The 23,040-nt window shown below is 57.0% G+C and overlaps 3 protein-coding genes across 15 annotated transcripts in view; 2 read left to right on the plus strand and 1 right to left on the minus strand.

Annotated features, from left to right (window-relative positions):
- The first annotated feature begins 3,281 nt into the window (after positions 1–3,281).
- On the plus strand, positions 3,282–14,138 carry Nherf2 (NHERF family PDZ scaffold protein 2). 3 transcript variants are annotated; one of them, XM_078024431.1, is made up of 7 exons: positions 3,283–3,724; positions 6,143–6,343; positions 11,498–11,677; positions 11,927–12,080; positions 12,154–12,197; positions 12,742–12,804; positions 13,024–14,138. In XM_078024431.1, exons 1-7 carry the CDS (start codon positions 3,512–3,514, stop codon positions 13,180–13,182), a joined length of 1,014 nt encoding a protein of 337 aa, XP_077880557.1. In that variant the 5' UTR covers positions 3,283–3,511; the 3' UTR covers positions 13,183–14,138. The 3 variants fall into 3 exon arrangements, with proteins under 3 accessions (XP_077880558.1, XP_077880557.1, XP_005337861.1); XM_078024432.1 differs by lacking the exon at positions 12,742–12,804 and having other exon boundaries at positions 3,282–3,724; XM_005337804.5 differs by lacking the exons at positions 3,283–3,724; positions 6,143–6,343 and adding an exon at positions 8,960–9,157.
- A 653-nt stretch (positions 14,139–14,791) lies between these two features.
- On the minus strand, positions 14,792–21,694 carry Nthl1 (nth like DNA glycosylase 1). Of its 3 annotated transcripts, none has more exons than XM_078024434.1 (6): positions 21,503–21,694; positions 20,261–20,496; positions 19,374–19,547; positions 18,453–18,612; positions 15,096–15,201; positions 14,792–15,019 (listed from the first exon to the last, which is right to left on the minus strand). In XM_078024434.1, exons 1-6 carry the CDS (start codon positions 21,612–21,614, stop codon positions 14,896–14,898), a joined length of 912 nt encoding a protein of 303 aa, XP_077880560.1. In that variant the 5' UTR covers positions 21,615–21,694; the 3' UTR covers positions 14,792–14,895. The 3 variants fall into 3 exon arrangements, with proteins under 3 accessions (XP_077880560.1, XP_013219481.1, XP_005337859.1); XM_013364027.4 differs by having other exon boundaries at positions 20,261–20,499; positions 21,503–21,692; XM_005337802.4 differs by having other exon boundaries at positions 19,374–19,544; positions 20,261–20,499; positions 21,503–21,690.
- Positions 21,695–21,700: 6 nt separating this feature from the next.
- Tsc2 (TSC complex subunit 2) overlaps positions 21,701–23,040 on the plus strand; it is a 35,152-nt gene continuing 33,812 nt past the window's right edge. For all 9 annotated transcript variants that reach the window (XR_005730760.2, XM_005337803.5, XM_013364011.4 and 6 more), the window contains exons 1-2: positions 21,701–21,825; positions 22,298–22,464. Coding sequence is in view for 8 of the 9 variants with exons in the window: in XM_005337803.5 (XP_005337860.1) it covers positions 22,327–22,464 (138 nt within the window). In the remaining variant the exon portion in view is untranslated. The remainder of the gene's footprint in view (positions 21,826–22,297; positions 22,465–23,040) is intronic.

Raw genomic sequence — 23,040 nt, forward strand, 5'->3', positions numbered from 1 at the left:
CACAGCCTCCCACCCAAAGCTAGGGGTAGAGCCCGGAGGGGCGGGGCCCTGGTGAGCGGTAGAGGACGGCCTCGCCTCTGCGGCTGGGAGTTTCCTGCTCTCCCTTTCAGTCCCTCCTCCCTCTTCGGTCCTTGCTTAGTCTGGCCTCCTCTCGCCCTCTCGCGTCTGGATGTCTGTTTTTCTCCTTCCTTCCGTTGAGCTGGTCCCGCCTGCAGCATTTTCGGGACCCAAATAGAGGCGTGGTGTAGTCTGAGAGAGGAGGCCCGGTGATGTTCGCGGGACCATTAATGCCCATTAGGGAGCAGCGTCCGCTCCGGAACCTCTGGGCCATTATCCAACGTCAGACTAATGGCTCACCACCCAAACAGGGTCACCAGGTCTCTGCCCACCGCCATTCCCTGGAACCCCTGCCCACGTCCAGCCTCCATCTCCAGCATGTGGGAGGAGGAGGGTTTGCAGGAGGGAAGCGGTTTCAATGTTCAGAGGAGGTTCCCTTGCCCCAGAAGGTGTGCAGGGATAATCCCCACCCCAGAAGATAATCCTCACTGACAGAGAAGGGCTGAGAGGTGGGACATACCAGCTTGCTCTCTGCCATGGGGACAACTCCTGGGTAGCAGGTAGGGTGGAGCCAGGGATCTCCCAGGCCCCTAACCACCCCTGTGTGTGTGTATTTTCAATTGAACCCAGGGACACTTTACCACTGAACTACATCCTCAGCCCCCACCCCTTTTAATTTTTTTTCTTTTTTACTTTTTTGTTCTGAGGATTGAACTCAGGGGCACTAGACCACTGAGCCACATCCCCAGCTCTATTTTGTATTTTATTTAGAGATAGGGTCTCACTGAGTTGCTGAGTGCAGAAAGCACAACATTCCCTGGGAGGGCCAAGGAACCAAACAGCCACTGGCTTCCAGGATTAGGGAGGGGCTGCCACCCTGTTATTTTAACCCTCTTCTTTTTGCCTCAGAACATATCCTGCCTGGCTTTGAACTAATGATCCTCCTGCCTCAGCCTCCTGGATTACAGGCGTGTGCCTCCACACCTGGCTCATTTTTAATTTTTTGAGACAGGGTCTTGTTAAGGTGCCCTCGCTGGCATTGAACTTGATATCCTCCTGCTTCATCCTCCCAAGATGCTGGGAAGTGTGGACCACTGTGCTCAGCTTGTGTCTTGACCTTCATCCTGTTTGCGGATAGGAGACAGATCACCCCACTCCTTGAAGATTAACTGTGCCTTTCCATCTGCTCCTCTCTCTGGCCTCTCACCTCCATCACAGTGCCCTGCTGGCTTGAGTTTTGCCTGGAGAGGAGGCCTAGGAGGATTCACCATGGGTCACCCTTCCCTATCTTTGCTGTTCCAGGATGTCCGCTCTCAGTGTATCTCACTCATTCCTGTTATCCCTGAGAAATGGTCAACTCAGGTCTTCTCTGGCTGCCTTTCTTTATTCTGTCCCTGATTTGCGGGGCACCTGCTTCCTTTGTTACCCATGCCTTTTGTTGCCTAAGATGTTTCCTTGTTATTGTGACTTTCCTTGGTGCTTCTCAGCTCCCTTATTGCTTTGGGAACTCTGATTGCAGTGTCCTGTGATTCATTCTTCAGTCACAGGCTAGAGGATTAAGCTGAGTCCTGGGCTGCAGAAGGCCAGTTAGGTCAGCGAAGGCCAAGATTGATATGGATTCAGCCCTACTGAGGATGGAAAAGGTCTCTGAGAGACCCAGGGCCTCTCCTGACCTTTCCAACCCTGCAGCCTGGAGGTTTTCTATCTGCTGCTTCCTTTCACTCTAGTGTGGCCACAAAGCTAAGGCCTGCCAAGCTATAGCTAACCAGACCTGGCACCATCCTGGCAGGTGTGGTGTGGGGGGTATATGGTGGACAAACTGCCCATACTCATCCTCATGGTCTCCAAGGGCAGCAGCTCCATATGGGTCCAGGAAAGCCAGTCAGAGGCCAGGATGGCAACCTCTGCACAGGCAGATAGATGGAGGTGGCTGGCCAGGCTGGAGCCCATGGCAGTGTCAGCCAGGAATTGCAGAGGAGGGTGAGGGTAGAGAGCCTCTCTGCAGCCTCAGCCTAAGTGGCTTTTAGGGGTAGTTGCTGGGGTGTGGGCACCCAAGAGGCCACAACCCAGAAGCTGCTCAGAGGCAGGCCCTATACTTAGGTGGGGGCTGGGGATACCAGCCAAGGGCCCTGGAGAAAGAAGAGGGAGAGGCAAGGACTAAGCTAAGCCTGCTTCTCCTGGCCACATGGGGAATTGTCTGGGCTGGCTGAGCCTGACTTCTGGGAACCAGGTAAGTGAGGGGCTGTGGGCTGAGGAGGGTCTGACTGTGAGTGAGCCTGGGACTCAGCTATTTTCTTCTGCCAGAGAAGATGCTCTTTGGTGAAGTGTGTCTCACAGTCACAGGCCCAAGTGGAGCTGGGGACCCTTGTGTGGGTCTCTTCCTTCATCAGACCTCAGTTTTCTGGTCTGTAAAGTGGCCTGGGTCCCCTAGGGTTTTTCAGGTAAACTGCACTCTGAGAATCATAAGGAAGCATATGAGTCTCTTCCACGTGCTTATTACTTTCCTGTCCAGGGAAGGTGGAGGGCTGGGGCAGGGGAGAGGAGACCTGCCTGCATTTGCTTAATGTGGGCAGCTGACCAGAGCCCCTGAGATCAGAGGCCAAAGTCCTCAGTGCAGTTCATGCCAGGTCAGCAGGAAGGCAGCAAAGACCCTCTGTCTCAGCTAAACAAACTAATGTCCCCTCAGGCAGGGAACGTGTGTGAGGGGGGTGGGAGTGTTTAACCTACAGCAGGGCAGAGAGCTCAACATTTCCTGGGGGCCACTATCCTGGGACTCTGCTAGGCAAAGGCAATCCTGGCAGAAGGAAGGACCCAGATGGGCTCTAGACTCAGGGAGCAGAGAGGGAGCAGGCACTGGAGGTCCTGTGGGGTAGGGAGAGCGCTTCCTGAGGAGGAGAGAGAGGGAGATGGCCCGTGCTCTCTGGTCCCTTCCTGGGATCCCCTGGCCTGGTGACTCTTTCTCTAAGCTGCTCCCCATTGCAGGAGGCTGCCTCAGTGCGGCTGCACACAGGTGTCCAATAAAGGTACCTGAAATAGAAGGCGAAGGTGCTGGAGTTGGGGAGGGTGCTCTACTGGGGACCAGAAAGGAAGGGTCCCAGTGATTCCAGGAGTGCCTGGGGCCAGGGCCGATAGGACACAGAGGCAGGGACCTAGCCAGCGAGGCTTGGACCAGGGCGGGGGCAGCGGGCAGCGGGTGGCGGGGGCGGGGAAGGGGCGGGCGCGGGGGCGGCGCCGCAGCCGGAGCCGGGCCGGGGCCCAGGCTGGAGCCGGAGCCGGAGACGGAGCCAGAGCCAGAGCTCGAGGCGACCAGAGCAAAGCGGAGCCACTGAGGCTGCCTCGGGTCCCCAGCGCCCCCGCCCGCGCCTCCGCGCCCCCGCCCGCCTGCCTGCCGGCTGCGGGCGGCTGGCAGTGAGCGCTGTGGCCAGCCGGGGCGGGCCGGGGGGCAGCGGGCGCCATGGCCGCGCCGGAGCCGCTGCGGCCCCGCTTGTGCCGCCTGGTGCGCGGCGAGCACGGCTACGGCTTCCACCTGCACGGCGAGAAGGGCCGCCGCGGGCAGTTCATTCGGCGCGTGGAGCCGGGCTCCCCCGCGGAGGCGGCCGCGCTGCGCGCTGGGGACCGCCTGGTCGAGGTCAACGGCGTCAACGTGGAGGGCGAGACGCACCACCAGGTGGGTGCCCGCGCCCCGCCCCCGTCCCCTCCTGGGGGGCGCGTCCCTGCCATGCTGGCCGGGGTGCCAGCCACCGACCCTCGGCTCCTCGCTGCCTGCTAGGGGTTCCCTGGGTTCTGGTGGGGATCGGGACGTGGCCTGGCGGGCCTCTGGCTGGGAAGCTCAGTCCTGCACCGCGGTGGAGGGGCATCCTGGCAGGGAGGGGCCGCACTGCGGCTGCTCTCGCTCTTCGCTCTCATTCCTTTGCTCCTTCCGCTAGTTTTAGCTTCATGTGCCATGTGTTGGGGGCTCAGGCACCTTGGGGTGACTGGGCGCGAGTACTTTCCTGTGAGAGTGTGCGTGTGTGTGTGTGTGTGTGTGTGTGTGTGTGTGTGTGTACGCGCGCGCGTTCGAGCAGGTCTCTAGGGTCATGCATATGTATGGAACATGTCTGTCATTTGTACACTGGGGAGGGAGGGGGTACACCTGTGTGTGACAGTGCTGGGTGAACATGCCTGAATGCCAGGTGTGTGTGCATGCACGCACATGTCTGCATGTCTGGATGTGTGTCCTCAGCAGTGTCCACAGACCGTGTGCCAGAGTGCATCCTGGCCAGCTGTGTCTGGGCCCAAAGATCTAGGCCCTGGTGACAGCACATTCCTTGGCTCCCTGGAGGATGTTTTGTCTCCAGTAGGGGTCACTGCTGCAGCCCCTGCCTCCTGCAGCTGGAGGAAGGCTAGGCAGGCAGGCTCTCCTCTGAAGGTTCTGGCCCTAGTGTCTCTTTATCTCCCACCTCAGACCCTGGCTGGAGTGCAACCTCCCTCTTACTCGTTTTGTTTGGGGTCCTCTGTGTCCCTCACCGGGCCTGTGTATGTGGCCAGTCCTGGGGTTTGGAGATAACAGGCTGGGACAGGAGCTTAACTCCTATCTTCCCAGGGGCCCTGTCTATCCATCTACCTGGCATCCTGCCTTCTACTCAGAGCATGAAGTGGATATGGCTGTTTGCCAAAGAAGGGTGGATGTGGGGACTAGGAGTTTGGTCCAGACAGCAAAGGAAGGGCTGGCAGAGCTGGCACCCTGCTTCTGTTTAGCACTTACTGACACCGTGGCCCCAAGGTGCTCATCTGAAGTGTCTGGGGTGCTAGTCTCTAAAAACTTCATACACACAGAACTATGTTGAACCCTCCCTACTGCCTCAGAAAGACAGAAGCTATAGCTGCGACCCGCATTTTTTTTTTTTTTGGTACCAGAGTGCTTAATCACTGAGCCATATCCCCAGCCCCCCTTTATTATTATTTTTTATTTTGAGACAGAGTCTCCCTAAGTTGCTGAGGCTGGCTTTGACCTTGAGATCCTCCTGCCTCAGCCTTCCAAATTGCTAGGATTACAGGCACGTGCCACCACACCTGGCTTGCAACCCTTGTTTTACAAATGAGGAATCTGATGTTCAGGGATGTGGGTGACTCATCCAGGTTGAATGTTAGGAAGCAGAAGATTGCCCGTCCTCCTGCCTCTCTCTGGATCATGGGGAAAGAGAAAGGACATTGGGGGGCCTGGTGAAGATAGGCCTGGATCACACCTTCCTATCTGTCAACATTTGCTCAGTGAGCAGTGGGGGGCATCATCTGTTTGCCCCCAGATGGTGAAGGGGGGGTAGGGTTGTTTTCCTCCCTCCCCCTGTGTCAGTGAGTGTTCCCCTTTTCCCCAAGGGTGCACACTGACACCCTGCATGTTCCATGGCTACCTGTGTGTTCAGCATAATTCACAGGCACCCACCTACACGCACAGCTATAAAACAACACTTGTCCCACAGGTGCACCTTCCCCTGTCCCTCTCATCTGCAGGGGCTGAGTTCTGCTTACCAGGATGTGTGTGGGTGCCTGAGCCAGAAACCCAAGACTGCACTTTTCCACAGGACCCGCAGGAATGGGTCCATGGTCATGGTCTGGCGGGGAAGGGAGCCCTAGAGGCAGGGCTTCATTCCACAATTCACAAAGAGACAGAAACAGGCCTAGGCACATCCACAGTGGGACTAAGGGAGACACCTCCCTCCCCCAAACCCAGATAGAGAGACAGACTTTGAAACAGATGTACGCATGCATATGCACAGATGAAAATCTGAAACTCAGCTGCAGTCTTTGTTGCTAATTCTCCCCTCTAGCTGCACCCTGCACAGTTCCTCCTGGAGATGACCCTGGGCTGAGGGCAAGGCCCTGGGTGGACACCAAGCTCTTTCAGCCTGGGGCCTCATGTCAGGAGCCCTGGGAGTAGAGGGAGGAGGCTGCTGGAACCTGGGGGTGGGGGGTGGAGCCCACTGGCCTCTTGGTCCAGCCACCCACCCCTGGCATAACGACCTATGAGCCAGGGCCAGCCTGTGGTGCCACTGTCCATGTGCTGCCCAGGGTGCTGTCCGCTGACCCATTCCCACCCACCGTACAGGTGGTACAGAGGATCAAGGCTGTGGAAGGGCAGACACGGCTGCTGGTGGTGGACAAGGAGACGGATGAAGAGCTCCGCCGGAGGCAGCTGACCTGCACTGAGGAGATGGCCCAGCAAGGCCTTCCACCTGCCTGTGACCCCTGGGAGCTGAAGCCCGACTGGACACGAGCAGGCAGCCTCAGCTCTGATGCTGGCCAAAAGGTAAGGTGGTCTCTGCTCCCAGGGCCACACCAGCTTCTCCCAGGGCCACCATCTTGGTCTCTTGATGACAGCCCTTGCTTTTTATTTATTTATTTATTTTTTAGCCCTTGCTTTTTAAAAACAAAACAAAAACAAACAAGAAACCCCTTTATTTTATTTATTTATATGAATCCAGCCCTCACACATGCTAGGCAAGCGCTCTTCCGCTGAGTCTCAGCCCCAGCCCGCAGCCCTTGCATTAGGTAACCTCCACAAGCTTATTTTTCCTGCCTCTTGAGGCCTCTGCTCCAGTGCCCACCATCTGTGCCCCTTGTGACTGTCCTCTAAGCCCCTCAGGCTATTGCTTCTGCTATTAGCCCTCTCCCCTCCAGGCCGGGTGGCTGAGGGGCCCTGGAAGCATTTGCTGGCATATTCCTGGCCCCTGTGTGCTCAGCTCTGTGCCTGTATTGGGTTTGCCTTTGTCCTCCTGAGAAGTCCATGTGTGCTATCAAGGCCTGTAGGGGCTGGCCTCCTTTCTGGCTGTGCCATAGTTGGAGGAGTGAGAACACACTGACCTGGGGACCAGCCTGGATGGGGCTGGGGTGGGCATGGGACTGGGTCTGGGGCAGTCTGCTCAGCTCTGAGCAGTGTTGTCACCTCTGGTGCTGATTTCTGGTGGGGCCTCACAGGGAGTTTCTAGGGTATACCCTCTCTTCCCTTCCTCCATATAAAAGAGGTCACCTAGGAGCCCCCATGCTGTTCCCTGTGCCCTTACTGGGTAGCACCTTACCCTCATCCCTAACCCTCTTCCAGGCCAGGAGACCAGGGAAAGAACAGGAGAGGGCCTGCTCCCCTCCCTAGGTAGCCACCAGGACAGCACCTTGAGGCCAGGAGAAAGGCCTTTTAGAAGCCCTAATATTATTGTCCTTCATTCCCTCACTCTTTTTAAAAAACAAATCCCTTTAGGAGATTTAAGTTAGGAGTTTCCTGTGTTCCCCTTTAAGAACCACTGGCCCGGTTGGGGGAGTTATCAGAGATGAAGTTTCTGGTAGTGAAGGGGACCTTGACATCTGCCTTTTCCCTTTTCCAAATGTCTCCCACTTGAGCTGTCTGTGCCTGTGAGCTGCACCCTGTGGGGCCTGGCTTGGAGTGGGGAGGTAACCTTCCTAGTGGAAAGCCTGGGCAAAGGCCAGGCAGGGGACCCATGGGATGCTCTTGGTTCTCTGTGACTTGAGGGAAAGTGCTAGAGGCACTTAAGTCTAGACCTTGTCCTGGGGCTGCCCATGGTCAACAGTCTTTCAGGAGAGTCCTTGCCGATGGCTGGCTGGCACTACAGGGGCAGCATGGTCCTAGGCCTGCGTTTTTTCCAGCTGAGGACTGGAGCCTCCCTCTTTCCCAGGGACCTTCTCCCTCCTCCCTCCAGAGGAAGCTTCCCCCCCGCCCCAGGCATTTGTCCATTGATTTAGACACAAATGGCTGAGTTCACCTTCCTGTGGAAAAATCCACCCTCTGGCCTTATCTGGAGGTGGGGTGGCTGAGGCACCCTGTCCTTGGGTGGGGCCTTCCCCCTTTTCGCTATTTCAGGCTCTAGGGGCTGCAGGAAACCCTAGGAGGGGGCTTCCTCTGAATTATTTTTAGAGAAACAAAGGGGGGTGCAATAGGCAGGTCCTTCTGTAGATGGGGCAGCATGGGGAAGAGACTCCAGGAGGTCAGGGGAGCCCATGGAAAGGTCACCCCCTGGAAGGAAGAATGGGGCCTCAATGTGACCTCGGCAAGCCAGGCTTAGAGACTGCCCACTTGGGTTGGGTGCAGGGAGCCTGGGAGGACATTGTTTATCTGCAGGGGTTGGTGGCAGAGGGACAGACCTGGGAAGTGTATGTGCATCTGCTCTGGTGCAGTATGGGGTCCCATACTGGTTGCCTATGTGAGGCGAGGGCTGCTCATACCCTTTCTGGGACTCAGTGTCCTCTGCCCTGGGCCAGGGCAGGGGAGAACACTGGTGTGGTCTGTCCCTCCCTTGGGGGTGTGCAGGCGTAGTCAGTGGTGACTCAGCTCTGGCCACACTGGGCCGGGGGTGGCTGCAGCTGCAGTGCAGCTGATCCTAGCAGTGACGACAGGGACAGCCCCCAGACAGGACAGATAGTGGTGCCAGGGCCAGGAAGGCAGTGACAGACCCTGGCCCTCTGCCTCCTCATCCCCAGCCATGCCCCAGTGCCCTCTTTGGAGGACTTTGATGGCAGACCTTGTGAGGATAACTGGGTCTTGCAGGTGGCTGCAAGGTGCAGGATGTAGTACCTATAAGAGAGCTTCTGGGCTCCTTGGGTCCTGCTGCTGTCTCTGCTCCTGTGAGGCAGAGCTGGCCTGTCTTCTGTCCCCCTCCCTTGCATCTCTGCCTCCCCATCCCTGGGTCCTGGAGCAGGGCAGGACCACCCTTGTGTCCCCCTCCCTTGCATCTTTGCCTCCCCAGCCCTGGGTCCTGGAGCAGGGCAGGGCTGTCCAGCAGCTTCCTTCCTTCCCTTCTTGGGACGGAAACACAGCCGGGTGAGGGAGCGCCGGGCTGGAGCCTTGGCAGGGGAGGGGGCTTGGTTACCACCCCATTCCCCAAAGTGACTCAGCCCCCATGTCCCCACCCATCCCTTGGGAACCTGGGCCGCAGCAGGAGGTAGATAAGTGGGGTGGCAGCCTGGGCTGGCTGCAGAGCTCAGGCCACTCCGGGCCAGATGCCGGCTGCCTGCCACTCCTGTTGTGCCTCTCATGGCCCGCTCCGGGAATGCCACACCACCTGCCCGGGCCCCAGGAGCCCCTCCACAGAGCCCACCCTGGGAGCTTGTGCAGGTCAGGTGGGGTAGGGGCAGGGCTGGGCTGTGAAGACCCCAGGTGATGGAAAGGGGACTTGGGGAGCTTGTGTAAGTAGGCTGAACCTTATGCAACAATGGGGGCCTTTCTCTGTCAGGATTGGTGAGTCATCATCTAGGGGGGCACAGCCTGGCTCCCAGGGTACCCCCATGTCAGTCTCTTTGTCTGGTCACAGGGTTAGTGGGGGGACCAGGGTTTGACAACTCCTGGTTTGCCCAGCTCTGTGGTCATCAGGCTTGGAGTCCGTGGGAGCCAGAGGGCCTGGCGGGAGGGAGGCGGCAGGAAGCATGCAGGAGCCAGGGCAGGGAGGAATGTTAGCAATGCACCCCTCCCACTTCTCTTGGCCCCCCACACTTGCTTACTCTGTAGCCACCCCCCTCCACCCTGCGGGCTGCCAGCTGGGGCCCCCTGATTGCAGTTTTTCTACTTGAGGGTCTGGTGCCAAGACTGATGCCTCTTGAACCTGCTTCTAATGAGAGGAATTTAGGTTAATGTTAGAAGGAACCTCTTGGCCTGAACAGTGAGGCTGATGTTCTGGAGTGAGGCAGGGGGATGGCCAGAATGGCCCTGAGAACATGGATGTGGCCTCATGGCCCCAGATACCCGGCCAAATCCTGCTTCCTGTTTGGGGGCCTTGAGAGACCCCGCCCTGCAGGCCACTGCAGAGGCCGTGGGAAGAGGCTGCAGGGGCCAACACCATGGGCTCTGCATTTGTCTGTGTGGGAGGCTGTGTGTCCATGAAGCGGATTTATGAGTGTGAGATTGGGTGTGATGGGCCTGCATCCTGAGTTCCATTCCACACACAGCCATGTCACACTTCCATGCTCTGCCTGCTCTGCCCTCCTTTGCACCCTGGCCTACTGGCTGCTCCAGATTGTGCTCTGACAGAGTCCCTGAGGGGCACTTCTGTGGGGAAGTGTCAAGGTCCTGACCCAGAGCTCCATACCTGTACCTCTGGATGTGTCTGGGAGAGAGGATGAGTCTAGGTGGTGGGGTCCTGGAGATTAAGAGGTCTCACATCCCTGAATTCAGTCCATGTTGCCCAGATGGGGGATTGAGGAGCAGGTGGTGGTCATACAGTGAGGATTCAGAGGGTGGGCAGGAGATGCAGACAAGGGGTCTGGCCAGACTTTGGGGCCAGGGAAGGGATCCTGAGTGGGTGTAGGCTGGGCAGGAGGAGGGTGTTCAGAAGAGGAAAGACAGCATCTTACTCAGAGACAGACACTCCCACAGTGGGAAGCTGCCCAGACATTCCCAGTCAGACTTGGGGTTCAGTATGAGCTCTAAGACTGGGCAACTGGAGTGGTCAGGGGTGGTCTGGGCTTCAGTGGAACAAGTACCTAAGCCTTAGAGACCTTCCTTGTAATCTGAGGGGCACTCCCTTCACTTTGCAACCAGCCCTAGTCTGTTCCACCGACCCTAGTATGCTGGAAGGTGGAAGGTGGGGGAAACACCCTGGTGAGCACCCTCTGGCCACCACACTCTCACCTGAACAAGTCCTCAGAAACCCGAGCTGCTACCCGCCCACTCACCCCGGCCACCTGCCATGTGTAACTGAGCACCCGCAGCCGCTGGCCATTCAGTGCTACAGTCACTGCCCTGGCCCCTGGCTGGGTCTGGGTGGGGGGTCATTGGATTGGCCCCTGCCTGCATAGGCCCTGGCCCCGAGCCCTACTGCAGGATGCCAGAGGTAAAGTGAGGCAGGGCCCTGTGGTGGTGGCGGGGGTTCCCTGTGTGTATTCTGGGTGCTTCTGTATCACTGGCAGGGAGGCAGGCCCTGGACCTCATCTCCTGCCCCAGCCCCTTCTTCCTGGGCTCTTGTTGCGGGCGGGGGCAGTTGGGGGCAGCTCTAGTTTGTGCTGGAATGTGAAAACAAACAGCATCACAGCCACAGCCACCGCAACCAGCCTCTCAGAGGTCAGGGAAGAAAAAGCAGCTTTCCAGGCTTGGGGGCAGGGAGGGAGCCAGGCGAGGACTGTGGGCACAGACATCCATCCCACAGGCCTCTTCCTCCAACCCCAGTCAGTGTGCAGGGCTGCCTCAGGCTGATGGATTTTCCCAGGGCTTCAGCAAGGCAGATCTGCCATCAGAAGTCTTCACGTTTGGAAGCTTTAATTTCGCCCAAGATCTCTTAGCTAGAGTTCAGTCACAGGCAGACTGAATCACTGAGGCACATGGAATGTTGTCACTGAGCTCTGGGGCTTGCCATGGGGGCATGATGCTAAGTTTAGGACTTGACAGTGGGCGGGACCCAGTGGGCATTTATGGGGGCTGAGAGGCTGGGGCCAGAGCCTGATCCTGTGCGTTGTGTGCCCGCAGGATATCAATGGGGCCCCCAGAGAGCTGCGCCCTCGGCTCTGCCACCTGCGAAAGGGACCCCAGGGCTATGGGTTTAACCTGCACAGTGACAAGTCCCGGCCTGGTCAATACATTCGCTCTGTGGACCCAGGCTCACCTGCTGCCCACTCTGGCCTCCATGCCCAGGACCGGCTCATTGAGGTACTATGCCTGAGGCTTCAGTGTGTATCTGAGTGACCTTGTCCTTGTATGTCTGCATGTCCCTGTGTGTGTGTGTCCCTGCCTGGACCCTAAGTCCTTGCAGGAGTAGGGGAGACACTGGGAACCTGAGCTGGCACTCCTCTTGCTGGCTCCGCTGGTGGTGGCTTTGATGAATATTTGATGGCACACTTGGCTGGATGTGGGGCTGGCAGGGCCCCTCAGGCCATGCTGACCCTGTCATGGTGGCAGGTGAACGGGCAGAATGTGGAGGGGCTGCGCCATGCTGAGGTTGTTGCCCGCATCAAGGCACGGGAGGATGAGGCCCGGCTACTGGTGGTGGACCCTGAGACAGATGAACACTTCAAGCGTCTGCGGGTGACACCCACTGAGGAGCATGTGGAAGGTGGGCCTCTGCCCTGGGGTGCAGGGTGTGGTCAGTGTAGGACAGACAAGCCACTGACATGCTATCCCCACAGGTCCACTGCCATCACCAGTCACCAACGGGACCAGCCCTGCCCAGGTGAGAGGATGGGTCCAGGCAACCACAACGGTATCTCTGGGGCCCCAGGCCTGATGGAGGCCCCCTCCCCTGGAGATCTCTGCCCTAGAATAGGTGTGGTTGTGAGACCCAAGTCTGGCTCAGGCATTCCAGCTTTAATGCGCACTGAGGATCCCTTCTTGGGTCAGCGCCATGCCCTGGTCACATAAAGAGTGCTGGCAGGTGGGTACCTGTGGTCCAGGGCCACTGTCCTCTGTGTTCCTTCTCCCTGCACTACCTAGCTACTGAGTCATCCCTCAGTTCCCATTTCCTGGGAAGGTGGTCCTGGCTTCACCCCCGGTGACACTTGTGGAGCTGATTCCCACACCACAGCTACCCTTCCCACATAGTGGCTACCTGTCTGTTCATAGCTGGGGTGCCCAGCACCCTGCCCAGTGGTAGAGACATGCTGTTTCTACCAAAAGAGGAACAGATGCAGCTGTGGTGTGTGTGCAAAGTGTGCACAAGCATGTGTGTGGCTCCCTGGGTGGGGTCCCTGAGGCCATGATTGCCCTTGGTTTCCCAGCTCAATGGTGGCTCAGTATGCTCATCTCGAAGCGACCTGCCAGGCTCGGACAAGGACACTGAGGTAACTCTGTTACCACGCTCACACAATGGGGTGCCAGAGGCCTTGTGGGTGGGTGTCTGTGGAGATATCGGCTTGGGCAGTGGGGCCACCACCTTCAGGAAGGCCTGCTGAGCCTGCTGCCCCACCCTACTAAGCAGCCTCTGGCTTGAGCTCCCTGGGAAGACTGCCCAACTGTGGCACCAGTCTAGGGCTTACTGTTGGCACCCTGCCTACCCTCAGGACGGCACTTCCTGGAAGCGGGACCCCTTCCAAGAGAGTGGCCTCCACCTGAGCCCTACAGCAGCCGAGGCCAAGGAGAAGGCTCGAGCCACACGTGTCAACAAGCGGGCACCGCAAATGGACTGGAACCGGAAACGTGAGATCTTCAGCAACTTCTGAGCCCCTTCCTGCCTATTTGGCCCCTGGGCCTCAGGCCCCATCCAGAGCTCCCCAGGCCTCAGTGGACTGGAGGGTGGTTTCACCACCTCCAGAAACCAACCTGTGCCCCAGTGAGTCCCTTCCTGCCCACTCCCCACCAGGTGCTGGGTCCTGCTGCAGCAATATGGGGGAAAGAGAGACAGTGAGAGAGAGAGAGGGCAGAGTGTTCGTGGCTGAGGGCCTTTGCTGTCCTGCCCCGAGGCCTGCTGACTGCAAGGAATTCATGTTTTTGCTTTTTTTCCAAAAAGATTTCCAGCTCCACACATGTTTCCACTTAATTCCAGAGTCCCCTTCCCCCGCCCCCCTTGGGACTCACTCTCTAAATAATTGCAATAAAACAAACCTTTCTCTGCAAAACATTTCCTCCCCACCCCCTCAGCAGCACCATCCTGCGTGGGAGCCCAGGGACTTCTAGGGGACAGAGAGTCAGGGGCTTCTAGGCTGTGCTTATGCTGGTTTTGGGGAAAGACTGGGGAGTAGGATGTGCCTATAGGCGCTGCCTGTTCTGCCTCAACCCTACCCTCCCTTGAGTGGGGGAAGTCAATAGGCCAGGCCCCCTCCAGCCATCCCTGCATTGTCCCATCCCACCAGGAGTGTGGAGTGCAGGGCCTGGGCTAAGGGGCCCGAGGATAGAGGCCCCATGCCCCTAGGAGGGTGGCAGGGTGGCCTCTGGACAGGTCCCTCTTCCTGTACCACAATTCCCAGGCCTGGGGAATTATGAGCACGCAAGAGCTGCTCCTAGGAAGGACCCTGGGCTTCTGGGCTGGGCCCCAACCTGGTGCCCACTCCCAGGGACATCCTGTCCACTCTGCCCTTTCCTTGGTGCCCTGGACCCCTGAACCAACTGACCAGCCCCGCTCTTTGCCTTGTAAGCCATAGCGCACGTGCGCCCTCAGAATAAACAGGACTTGCCTCGATCCCGTGTCTTTCCTCAGTCTTCGGTTGTGGGGTGGAGGAGTGAGGCCCATTCTAGGGGACTAAGAGACCAAGGCTGCTGCTCTGAGTTCCTGCTCCCATTTGGGGCCTCCATACCTCTAGGACCTCTCTCAGTTCCTGTGGCACATTCTGGGCCCATGCCCCCGCCGCCCCCAAACACACACACCTGGCAAGGACCTGATTCCCTTCACCTCCTATTAGGACATCTGGGCTTGTGATATTCCACGTATTCCCCTTTGCCTTGCACAGGTCCCTCCACCTCCAGCAGGTACACACAGGTCAAGCCTTGGGCTCTGGGCTAGGTGGCTCTGTATATGTGGTGGGGAACATGCAGAGGCTCCCAGGGAACACCTGTTTCAGGAGTAAGCGGAGTCTGGGTAGAGAGGCCTACAGCCCACGGGTGAAGGAATGTGCAGGCCACAAGGACACCTCCCCAGTGGCTTCCCAGCAGCTGACTACAGCTGGTACTTACCACATCCTACCTCCTGGGTTCATGTACGCGACTCTCCCCGCCCCCACTAAGTACAAAGCATGGCCTCCCAGTAAACCCTGCTTCAGACACGCATATGTATGCATACACAGGTTCTTTCGCTTGCTCTTATACCTCAGGGACAGAAGTCAGCCAGACCCCAACTGCAAATACTTCCCCGCTTTATTTCACAGGCTGCACCCCACACCCCCGAGCAAGATAACAAGGCACTTCACAGATAGAAGCCAAAGCAACACAGCCTACAGCCCTCAGAGGCCCTGGGCAGTGGGGCACAGGGCCTGGTTGAGACAGGCCTGGCAGCGAGGGTGGACAGGCAGACAGGTCTGCTGGCCAAAACCCACCAAGAGCCCATTGATCTCGCTCCACAGCTCCCTGTGGGGATAGAAGCTGGGTTAGCAAAGAGGGAGAGATACAAGGCCCTGCCTACAGGGACCCCACCCTGCCTTACCTGGGCAGCCACTCTTCCAGGGCGGCTCGGGTTGCCTCTGGGGACTTGGTCGGCCTCTGGGTCCATCTCAGTCGGTTGGCGATTCTGTGCACATGTGTATCCACTGCTACTTGGAAATGGGGTGGGGTGAACAGGGTCACACACTGCCAGATGGACGGTGCCCCTTGTCCCTCCCCATATCCTTGAAGGCATCTTTTGGCTGAGCCCCCAGGCCTCCAAGCGGGGGGGGGGGGGACGGGGGGACTACAGAACCCTGGCTTCAGGTATGAGAGCAGCTGCTGCATCTTGGCTGCCAAGCTGGACCTGGAGTTCTCTGGAAGAGTGTGGGCAATTCCTTTAGGCATCCTTCCCATCACTGGGAGTGCCTAGGGGGTTCTCTGCTTTGGGCTGACCCATTCCCACCAATCCTGGTGTAGTTGGGAAGGTGGAACGGTATCTGCTTTAGGCTATGTATCACCCCAAAATGGTAACAGCTAGCTGGGGGTCAGACTCTGCACCAAAAGATCTACCAGTCTCAGCTCAGTAAATCTTTTCAAGGCAAAGCTGAGGCTGGGCAGGATTCTTACTCTGAAATGCTCTCTAGGGTTGTAGCTCAGTGGTAGAGGCATGCTTAACATGCAGGAGGCCCTAGCACACTAAACAAAACAAAGAAACAAACACAAACTGTGTGTACTCTTAGCCTGCAGCCTCTCCAGGACCAAGGGCTGACCCAGGAAAGGCCCTGCCTTTCTGCCTCTGCTTTATCTCCCTGTCCAGGCACTGGCTGCAGGCACCAGGTGGCGTGGCAGTGGCTTGGCTTGGTAGGCTGGCCTGAGGTCACTGCTGTAGAGCCAGCACCTACCACTACATGGGTCAAGGACAGAACAGGGAAGGCAGCCTGGTCTACTGCAGCTGCAGTCCACCTGGGCTTCAGCCCTTGCTCCTGTCAGCTGGCCACTGCAGGGGCTCAGCCCAGCTCCCCTGGCAGCAGTAGCCATGGCCCTGCTTCTCCAGGGCTTTGCCAGTGAAAGGCAATCCCTGCATCTGCTCCCTTGCCTTACCGCTAACTGCCTGGGGGGCAGGCAGAGCAAAAAGGCTAAAGGCTCCCGTCCTGGGGTTTCCTCCTCTGTAAGAGAGGTGAGCATGCTCCTTAGGACACGGCATGCAAGTCTTTGGTGTATCTGTGTGATTAAGGAGGGCTACTGCTTTACCAGCTTTGAGTCAAAGCTCAGAGAGGCCAAGTACTTGACCTGAGATTGCTCAGGTGGGAGAGGCACAACTAGAACCTGCTCCTGGACCCCATGGCTCTGGCTTTTCATTTTAAAATTATTTTATTTTTTACAGTGCTGGGAATTGAACCCAGGGGTGCATTATCACTGAGCTACATCCCCAGATCTTTTGATAGGATCTTGCTAAGATGCCCAGGCTGGCCTTGAAGTTGTGATCCTCTTCCCTCAGCCTCCTGAGGGTTACAGGTTTACATCACACTGCACCTGGCTCCCAGCCTTTAAAAATTCTGACAGGAGGGGCTGGGGATATAGCTCAGCTGGTAGAGTGCTTGCCTCGTATACAGAATGCCCTAAATTCAATCTTTAGCACCACATACACACAAAAAATATATATACTGAAGGCTAGGGATATAGCTCAGTTGGTAGAGTGCTTGCCTTATATGCACAAGGCACTGGGTTCAATCCCCAGCACTACAAAAAAAAAAAAAAAGTTTTGGGTTGGGGTTGTGGCTCAGCGGTAGAGTGCTTGCCTAGCATGCACAAGGCACTGGGTTCCATCCTCAGCACCACATAAATGTAAAATAAAGATATTGTATCCACCTAAAGCTTAAGAATAAATATTAGAAAAAAAATTGAGACAGTGTCTCACTAACTTGTTCAGGTTGGCCTTGAATTTGAATTTGCAATCCTATTACTTCAGTCTCTCAAGTAGCCAGGATCACAGGTATGTACCACTAAGCCTGGCTGGCTCTGGCTTTTTAACTGCCTCCCCTAAAAGGCAGGTCAGGTCTTCCTGCAGGGAGGGTGGCATCCTGACATTCCTGTTGTCTGCTGTTCCAAAGCAGTCCCTGTCTGGGCCATGGGCAGAAGCCCTTCCCCCATCTAAGTGCCCAACTACAATGCACTACTCCTAGGACACGGGCAGCTGAGGACAGTGCCCAGATAAGCTCAAGTATCTGGTGAGAGGTGGCAGTGGTACTGGGAGTTGAGGTAGGGGTGGGGACAGACACACTCCCGCCCAGGCCTGGCTCTTCCAGGGGTTGCTGATCTCCAGCCTCCTAGCTACCCTCTTCCTCTCCAGGGAGTGCTGGGAGACACTGTCAGCTCAGATACCTGCCAGAGGATATTCCTCTGGGCTGGATAGGAGTTCCAGAGAAGCCTGGGGTCAGGGGTATACAGAAAGGGTAGGTCAAACCCTGGTTTCTGGGCAGGTTGGCTGTTGAGAGCCAAAGACAGACTGCCAGCTGATGGTTGGCCCCGTTATTATGCAAATGCAGGAGTCCCAACTCCCTGGGCAAAGCTTCAAGAAGAAAGCAGCCCATGGTGGGCACAGTGGCATATGCCTATAATCCCAGCAGCTCAGGAGGTTGAGGCAGGAGGATCACGATTTCAAAGACCCCATCAGCAATCCCCGATACCAAAAAACGGAGAAGAAAAAGAAGAAGAAAGCAGCTCTGGGGTGGTGGTTAGGGTCCATCTTGGTGCCCCAGGGAGTTCTGTCTTCACCTAGCTACACAGAGGACCCTCTAGTGCCAGGAGGCAACACCCAGGAAGGCCCCCCAACCCAGTCCATCCCCAATCCCAGGAGACAGCCAGCCATTCTTCCTGAGCCCCACTGCCTCCTCAAACTCTCTACCTGGCCATCTCACTCCTGAGCTTCTCTGTCCTGGCCTCTCTCACCTCATAGCTTTGGAGACACAGTTCCTTCTGTCTGGAATGTGCTTCCTTCTCCTGGCCTGGCTTATCCTGCCTTACCCAAAGCTCTCAGCTGCCATCGTCCCAGGACATCTTCTTAGATGCTCCCAGCCCGGGTCAGCTTCCACAGCAAATGCCATGCCCCAGGAGTGCTGCCACCACAGGTGAGGCCTTCCTTGCCCACTGTCCCTAGTATGTACCATGGGCCTGTGGCTATCTCCAAGGGCCCCTTACAGAGTCCAGCACATAGTAGGTGCTCAGTAAATGTGAGTTCCTACCATGAATACCCACTGCTGGGTGGTGCTGGGTGGCTTAGCACAGCAAACACCTTTCTGACCCTTTGGGTTTAGTCCTGGATGAGAAGGCTAGAGCTCACATGGATTAATGTGGGGAGCCCAATAGCAGCCAGCCAACCTAGAGCTGGCCCCTCCCTCTTTGTGGCCATGCCACTCACCTATGCCTGATATGGTGCCCCAGGCCACAGCCATAGCCAAGTGTGCCATCTTGGGCCCAACACCTGGCAGTGCTACCAGCTCTGCCACAGACGCTGGGATGTCCCCATCATAGTGCTGCTGCAGGATGGCGCTGGTCTGCTTGATGAATTTTACCTTGCTCTGAAAGATGGCAGGGAAGGATCAGCCCTGGGGGTATGTGCAGCCTGAATTGGGAGGACAAGACCCTGGGGAGACCTGCAAGTGCCCAGAGCTGCCTGTCACCTGCCCAGGACCCATGTAGAGGCACCTGCTCCCCACCTCCAGGTGGGAAGGAGCCAAGGGCAGTAGCAGGTAGGCCCAAGGCAATCCTAGCCTCTACCTCCCACCCACACAGGCCAATGATATATGTGTGGTCCAGCTTGTGTCCCTCTGCCTTGGCACTCCCTTCAGAGGCCTGGCCAGGCTGAGCAGGCCAGTTATTTCCAGGAGCTGGGCTTGGTAGCACCTGGGTCTTTAGGAAGGAGAGCTAGTGCCTGGGGCTCCCCCACCAGCTGTCAGGCCAGCTGGGTGGTTCCCATCCCGAATAGAGAGGGCTATTTAAAACCTGTCTGACAGACTGCGCCAGTGCCAAAGGGAAGCAGCTCCACCCACCCACCACCCAGTGTTCTGTGGGGTGGGGGAGGGTCTCTTTGGAGATCTGGAGAGGGGGGTGATTCACTCAGGGAGACTTAGAGTAAACAAAAGAGAAGGCGAGGAAGGGCAGGGCAGGCAGCTGGGTGGGGAGGTAGAGGAAGGAAGTGGGGGCAAACAGGAAAGGCCAAGGAGCCCCAGGGACAAGTCACCAGCCCCATGGTCCAGCCCCCCCTACCCAGCAAGTCTGTGGCTTAAGGGGCTCTTGTGGCCAGTGTCACCAGGCCCCTTTTGCCCTAGTCTGGGCTCACCCTCCAGAAGCCCACAGGGTAGATGAGCTCGCCCAGTGTGCTATCATCTGTCTGCAGTATGCTGTCCACTGTGAGGCCCCGGGCCCGCAGCCGCTGCATGGCACCTGCAGTCACCTGGTCTTTGGTTTGGCTGGAGAGCATTAGCGACAACAGCACCTGGTATCTCCGCACCTGCTTGTGAAATGACAGGAACAGGGGTAGTGGAAGGTCATGGGAGCACCACTGAGGCCAGGCCCTACCAAGCCCTCTACCCACCTTTACTTGTTACAGGGTATATGTGATACCTATCTTGTTACCTATAGCATGGGGAGAATAACTATCTGCCTGGCAGGGCCAGTGTGAAGATCAAATAAATTATCAAATTATCAAAGTAGTTAGAATTATATCAGGTGGATGGTCACTACTCAAGAATGACCAACTATGATCATTACTGTTATTGCTTTGTTGAGAGCAACACTATCCATCTTATAATTAAGCAAACAAGATCAGAGACTCAAGTACCAAAGTCCCCAGGCAGCAGAGTAGGGATCGGAACTCCAGCTGGGCTAAGGCCCCAGGCACCAGGCCAGTGAAATACAGGGAACTTTCCCTCTCTCACATCATCATACACCCCTGTGAATCAGCACTGTGCCCAGCAGAAAGCAGAGCACAAGGCCCCAAGCCATAGGTATCTCTGACTAGCTGAGTGGCCACAATGAAGCAGGTGATGCTGCCTTATGCTCTGGGTTATCAGCTAGTACATTACCCAGGGAGCTTCCTGCAAGGGAGGGTAACAGCCAAGAGCTGCCAGATCTCAGGCTGTCCCCTGCCAGAGGTGTGAGAGGAAACAAGCATCTTCTTTGCTTAGATGAGAGGGGAGTCACTGAGTAGATGAGTCCCCTGCCTACCTTTGGAGGAGCGCTGGGGTCATAGCAATGCTCAGCTCCTAGCTGGTCCACAGGTGCATCCTTCTTGCTTCTCATGGTGCGGATGTTGGCTAGCTGCTGCTGCCATCCCTGGGGTTCCCAGGCAGAAACCTTGAGGGGCTCAGCTCCCTCACCTTTCTCACCATCCAAGGCCTCATAAGCCACGTGCAGCCTCTGTGTCTTCTGCTGACACTTCCCAGGCCTGTGTTTTTCTCTTCCTTCTGCAAAAAGTGTCACTCAGTTCCTTGTGCAGAGGCCACAGGTGAGGATACCTTAAGGGAGCTGCCTATCTGCTGACTCCCTCCTCCTCTAAGACAGTGAGGGTGCTCTGCCCTCTGCAGGCAGGGAACCACAGCCTAACAGTGCACACACATTAGCACAACAGGAACAGTCTTTACCCTGATAACCACAGCATGTCTTTTTTCTTTTGGTGGCACAGGGGATGGAACCCAGGGTCTCATGCATTACAGACAAGCTCTCTACCACTGAACCGCATCCCTAGACTCCAACAATGTCTTCTAAGCTACATCCAAGAGAGCTTTCTAACGCCCAAATTGGAATGGTGTCACTCCCTTTTGGAACTCCTTTGCACTCGTGCTGAACTCAAAAGCTCCACCAACCTGGCAGGCATCTTAACCTGCCTGATCCCACAGCACAAGTTCCCCCTGCATGCCTCTGCCCCAAAGGGTCTCCTTGCCTGGACTACCCCTGTTGCCTGTGGGAATCCTACTCTGGCCAATTCTGCAGAAGTCCCAGCGGGAGAAATGCAGGGGTCTATTAGTCTCGCTGAGTCCCCTGCTTGGCACATAGTAGGTCCTTAATGGCTACAGGACAAATGCCACACTCTTTCCTGTTTCTTCTGAGTCACCGTCCAGCTGGGGACAACACTTCTAGCTAGGTATGTTCTTGGCACCTAGCCTGGTTGAGAGGAAGCACGTCGGAGCACCAGTCCCCTATGCTCTACATTCATCCACATACACGTGGAGCGTCCTTGGGAGGCAGGGCGGTGGGATGGGAACTTTCTCGTTCGGGACCAGGTGGGAGGGGGGCGGATTCGCCCAGAACCCAGTCCTGTGGACCCCAACCTCTGGGCAAGGGCTAAGATAGACTCGCAGGGCCACACGTGAGGTTTGCAGGCTTGGCGATGTTATGGGTGAGGGTCCCGCCGCGCGGCCCGAGATCCTAGCCTGCAGCCCTGGTCCCCTTCTCCTCCCGAGGCGCTACCTGCTGCCACTTCTCGTCTCGGGATTGACGCGGGCTCCTCCCCACCCCCGCGTGGCCTGGTTCGTGGAGAGCGACTCCGGCTGCGCGTCAGCATCCTCAAGCCCGCGCTCATGCCGGACCCTGCTGACTACCCTTCCAGGGTGCTCCGCGACCCAGTCACGTGCTCGGCGCGCGCCCGGAACTACGGTTCCCGGCAAGCCCTGCGCAGACCCGTGGAGTGTCCCCACCCCCGGAAGTGCGGGTCGCGCTTCCGGCGGCGGCTCGGGGCCGGGGGTGTGCACCCTTACCGCCGCGGGCGGTCCTGCGCGTGAGGGGCGCGCAGGGTAAGTGGCTCGTGGCGCCCTGATTCCTTCTCGGCCCGCAGTGTGGCCGGTCCACGGCGGCCGCGGGTCCCGCAGCGCCCGGGCCTTGCCCGCGCCCGCCGCAGCCTGGCACCGGGGCTCTAAGCACACCTTGGCGTTAAGTTATGGCGGTGCGAGCGGATCTCCTTCTGGACGTCCCCGCGACCGCTCTTCCTCCACTCAGGGCGGAGAGCCGTGGCAAACGTCCGGACTCCTGGATGCCGCGGCACTGCCCTCGCCCCCTGCACCCGGGCAACTCGCTATACCAAGCCGGCCTTTTCCGGGCATATTTGTGGCCGGGTCAGCTGGGCTGTGGTTGAGTTGACCTCAGGGGCTGTAAAGAGGAAGGTTATGCCCACCAGAGACCTAGGGTCTGAGCGTCCGAAAGTCTGCCGCAGGGCAGGTGGGCGGAGCTGTCAGTCAGGTGTCTCCAGCTTTTGTTTCTTCTGCACAGACGAGTCATCTCGCGTGCCCTTGCCCACCATGGCCAAGCCAGCAAGCAAAGATTCAGGCTTGAAGGAAAAGTTCAAGATTCTGCTGGGACTGGGAACACCAAGGCCAAGCCCTAGATCCGCAGAAGGCAAACAGACGGAGTTTATCATCACAGCGGAAATCCTGAGAGTGAGTGAGCTGCCTGCCCAGGAGGAAGGCTGGGTGGCCCTTCTCCATGTTCTGAAGGAGATGGGCTGCTGGTGACCTTCTGCACGGGGCCACTCTGGAGTCATGTATATGTCCTTCTTCAGGACACAATGTCAGGATCTCGGTGACCTGCTTTTGATTCTTGTGTTAAAGATGCAAGAAAACCCAATGTAATTGATGTGGCCTGACTTCCACTTCACATTCACAAGTAGTTAAGGATATGGCTAGAGATTAAGTGCTAATTTGTGAGTTCCTGGGAGAAGTAGGTCGTTATTTTATTTTTTGGGATGTGTGTGTGTATGTGCGTGTGTGTCTTGGGGGTTAAATCCTAGCACATGCTAAGTATACCTTCTACTGTTGAACTACATCCCCATCCTCATCCTTATTAAGATATGTTTGAATCCCCCAAACACATGCCTGGCACCATATTTGCCCATAAGTAAATGAATTGTTGTACTTGTAAAATTTCTTACTCAGAAACACCTAAAATGCTCATTAACTGGTAAAGCATATAAATAAAATATTGTACATTCATATAGTGAGGTATAATTCAGCAGT

The sequence above is a fragment of the Ictidomys tridecemlineatus genome, chromosome 10 (assembly GCF_052094955.1).
Source record: "Ictidomys tridecemlineatus isolate mIctTri1 chromosome 10, mIctTri1.hap1, whole genome shotgun sequence".
Lineage (NCBI taxonomy): Eukaryota > Metazoa > Chordata > Mammalia > Rodentia > Sciuridae > Ictidomys > Ictidomys tridecemlineatus.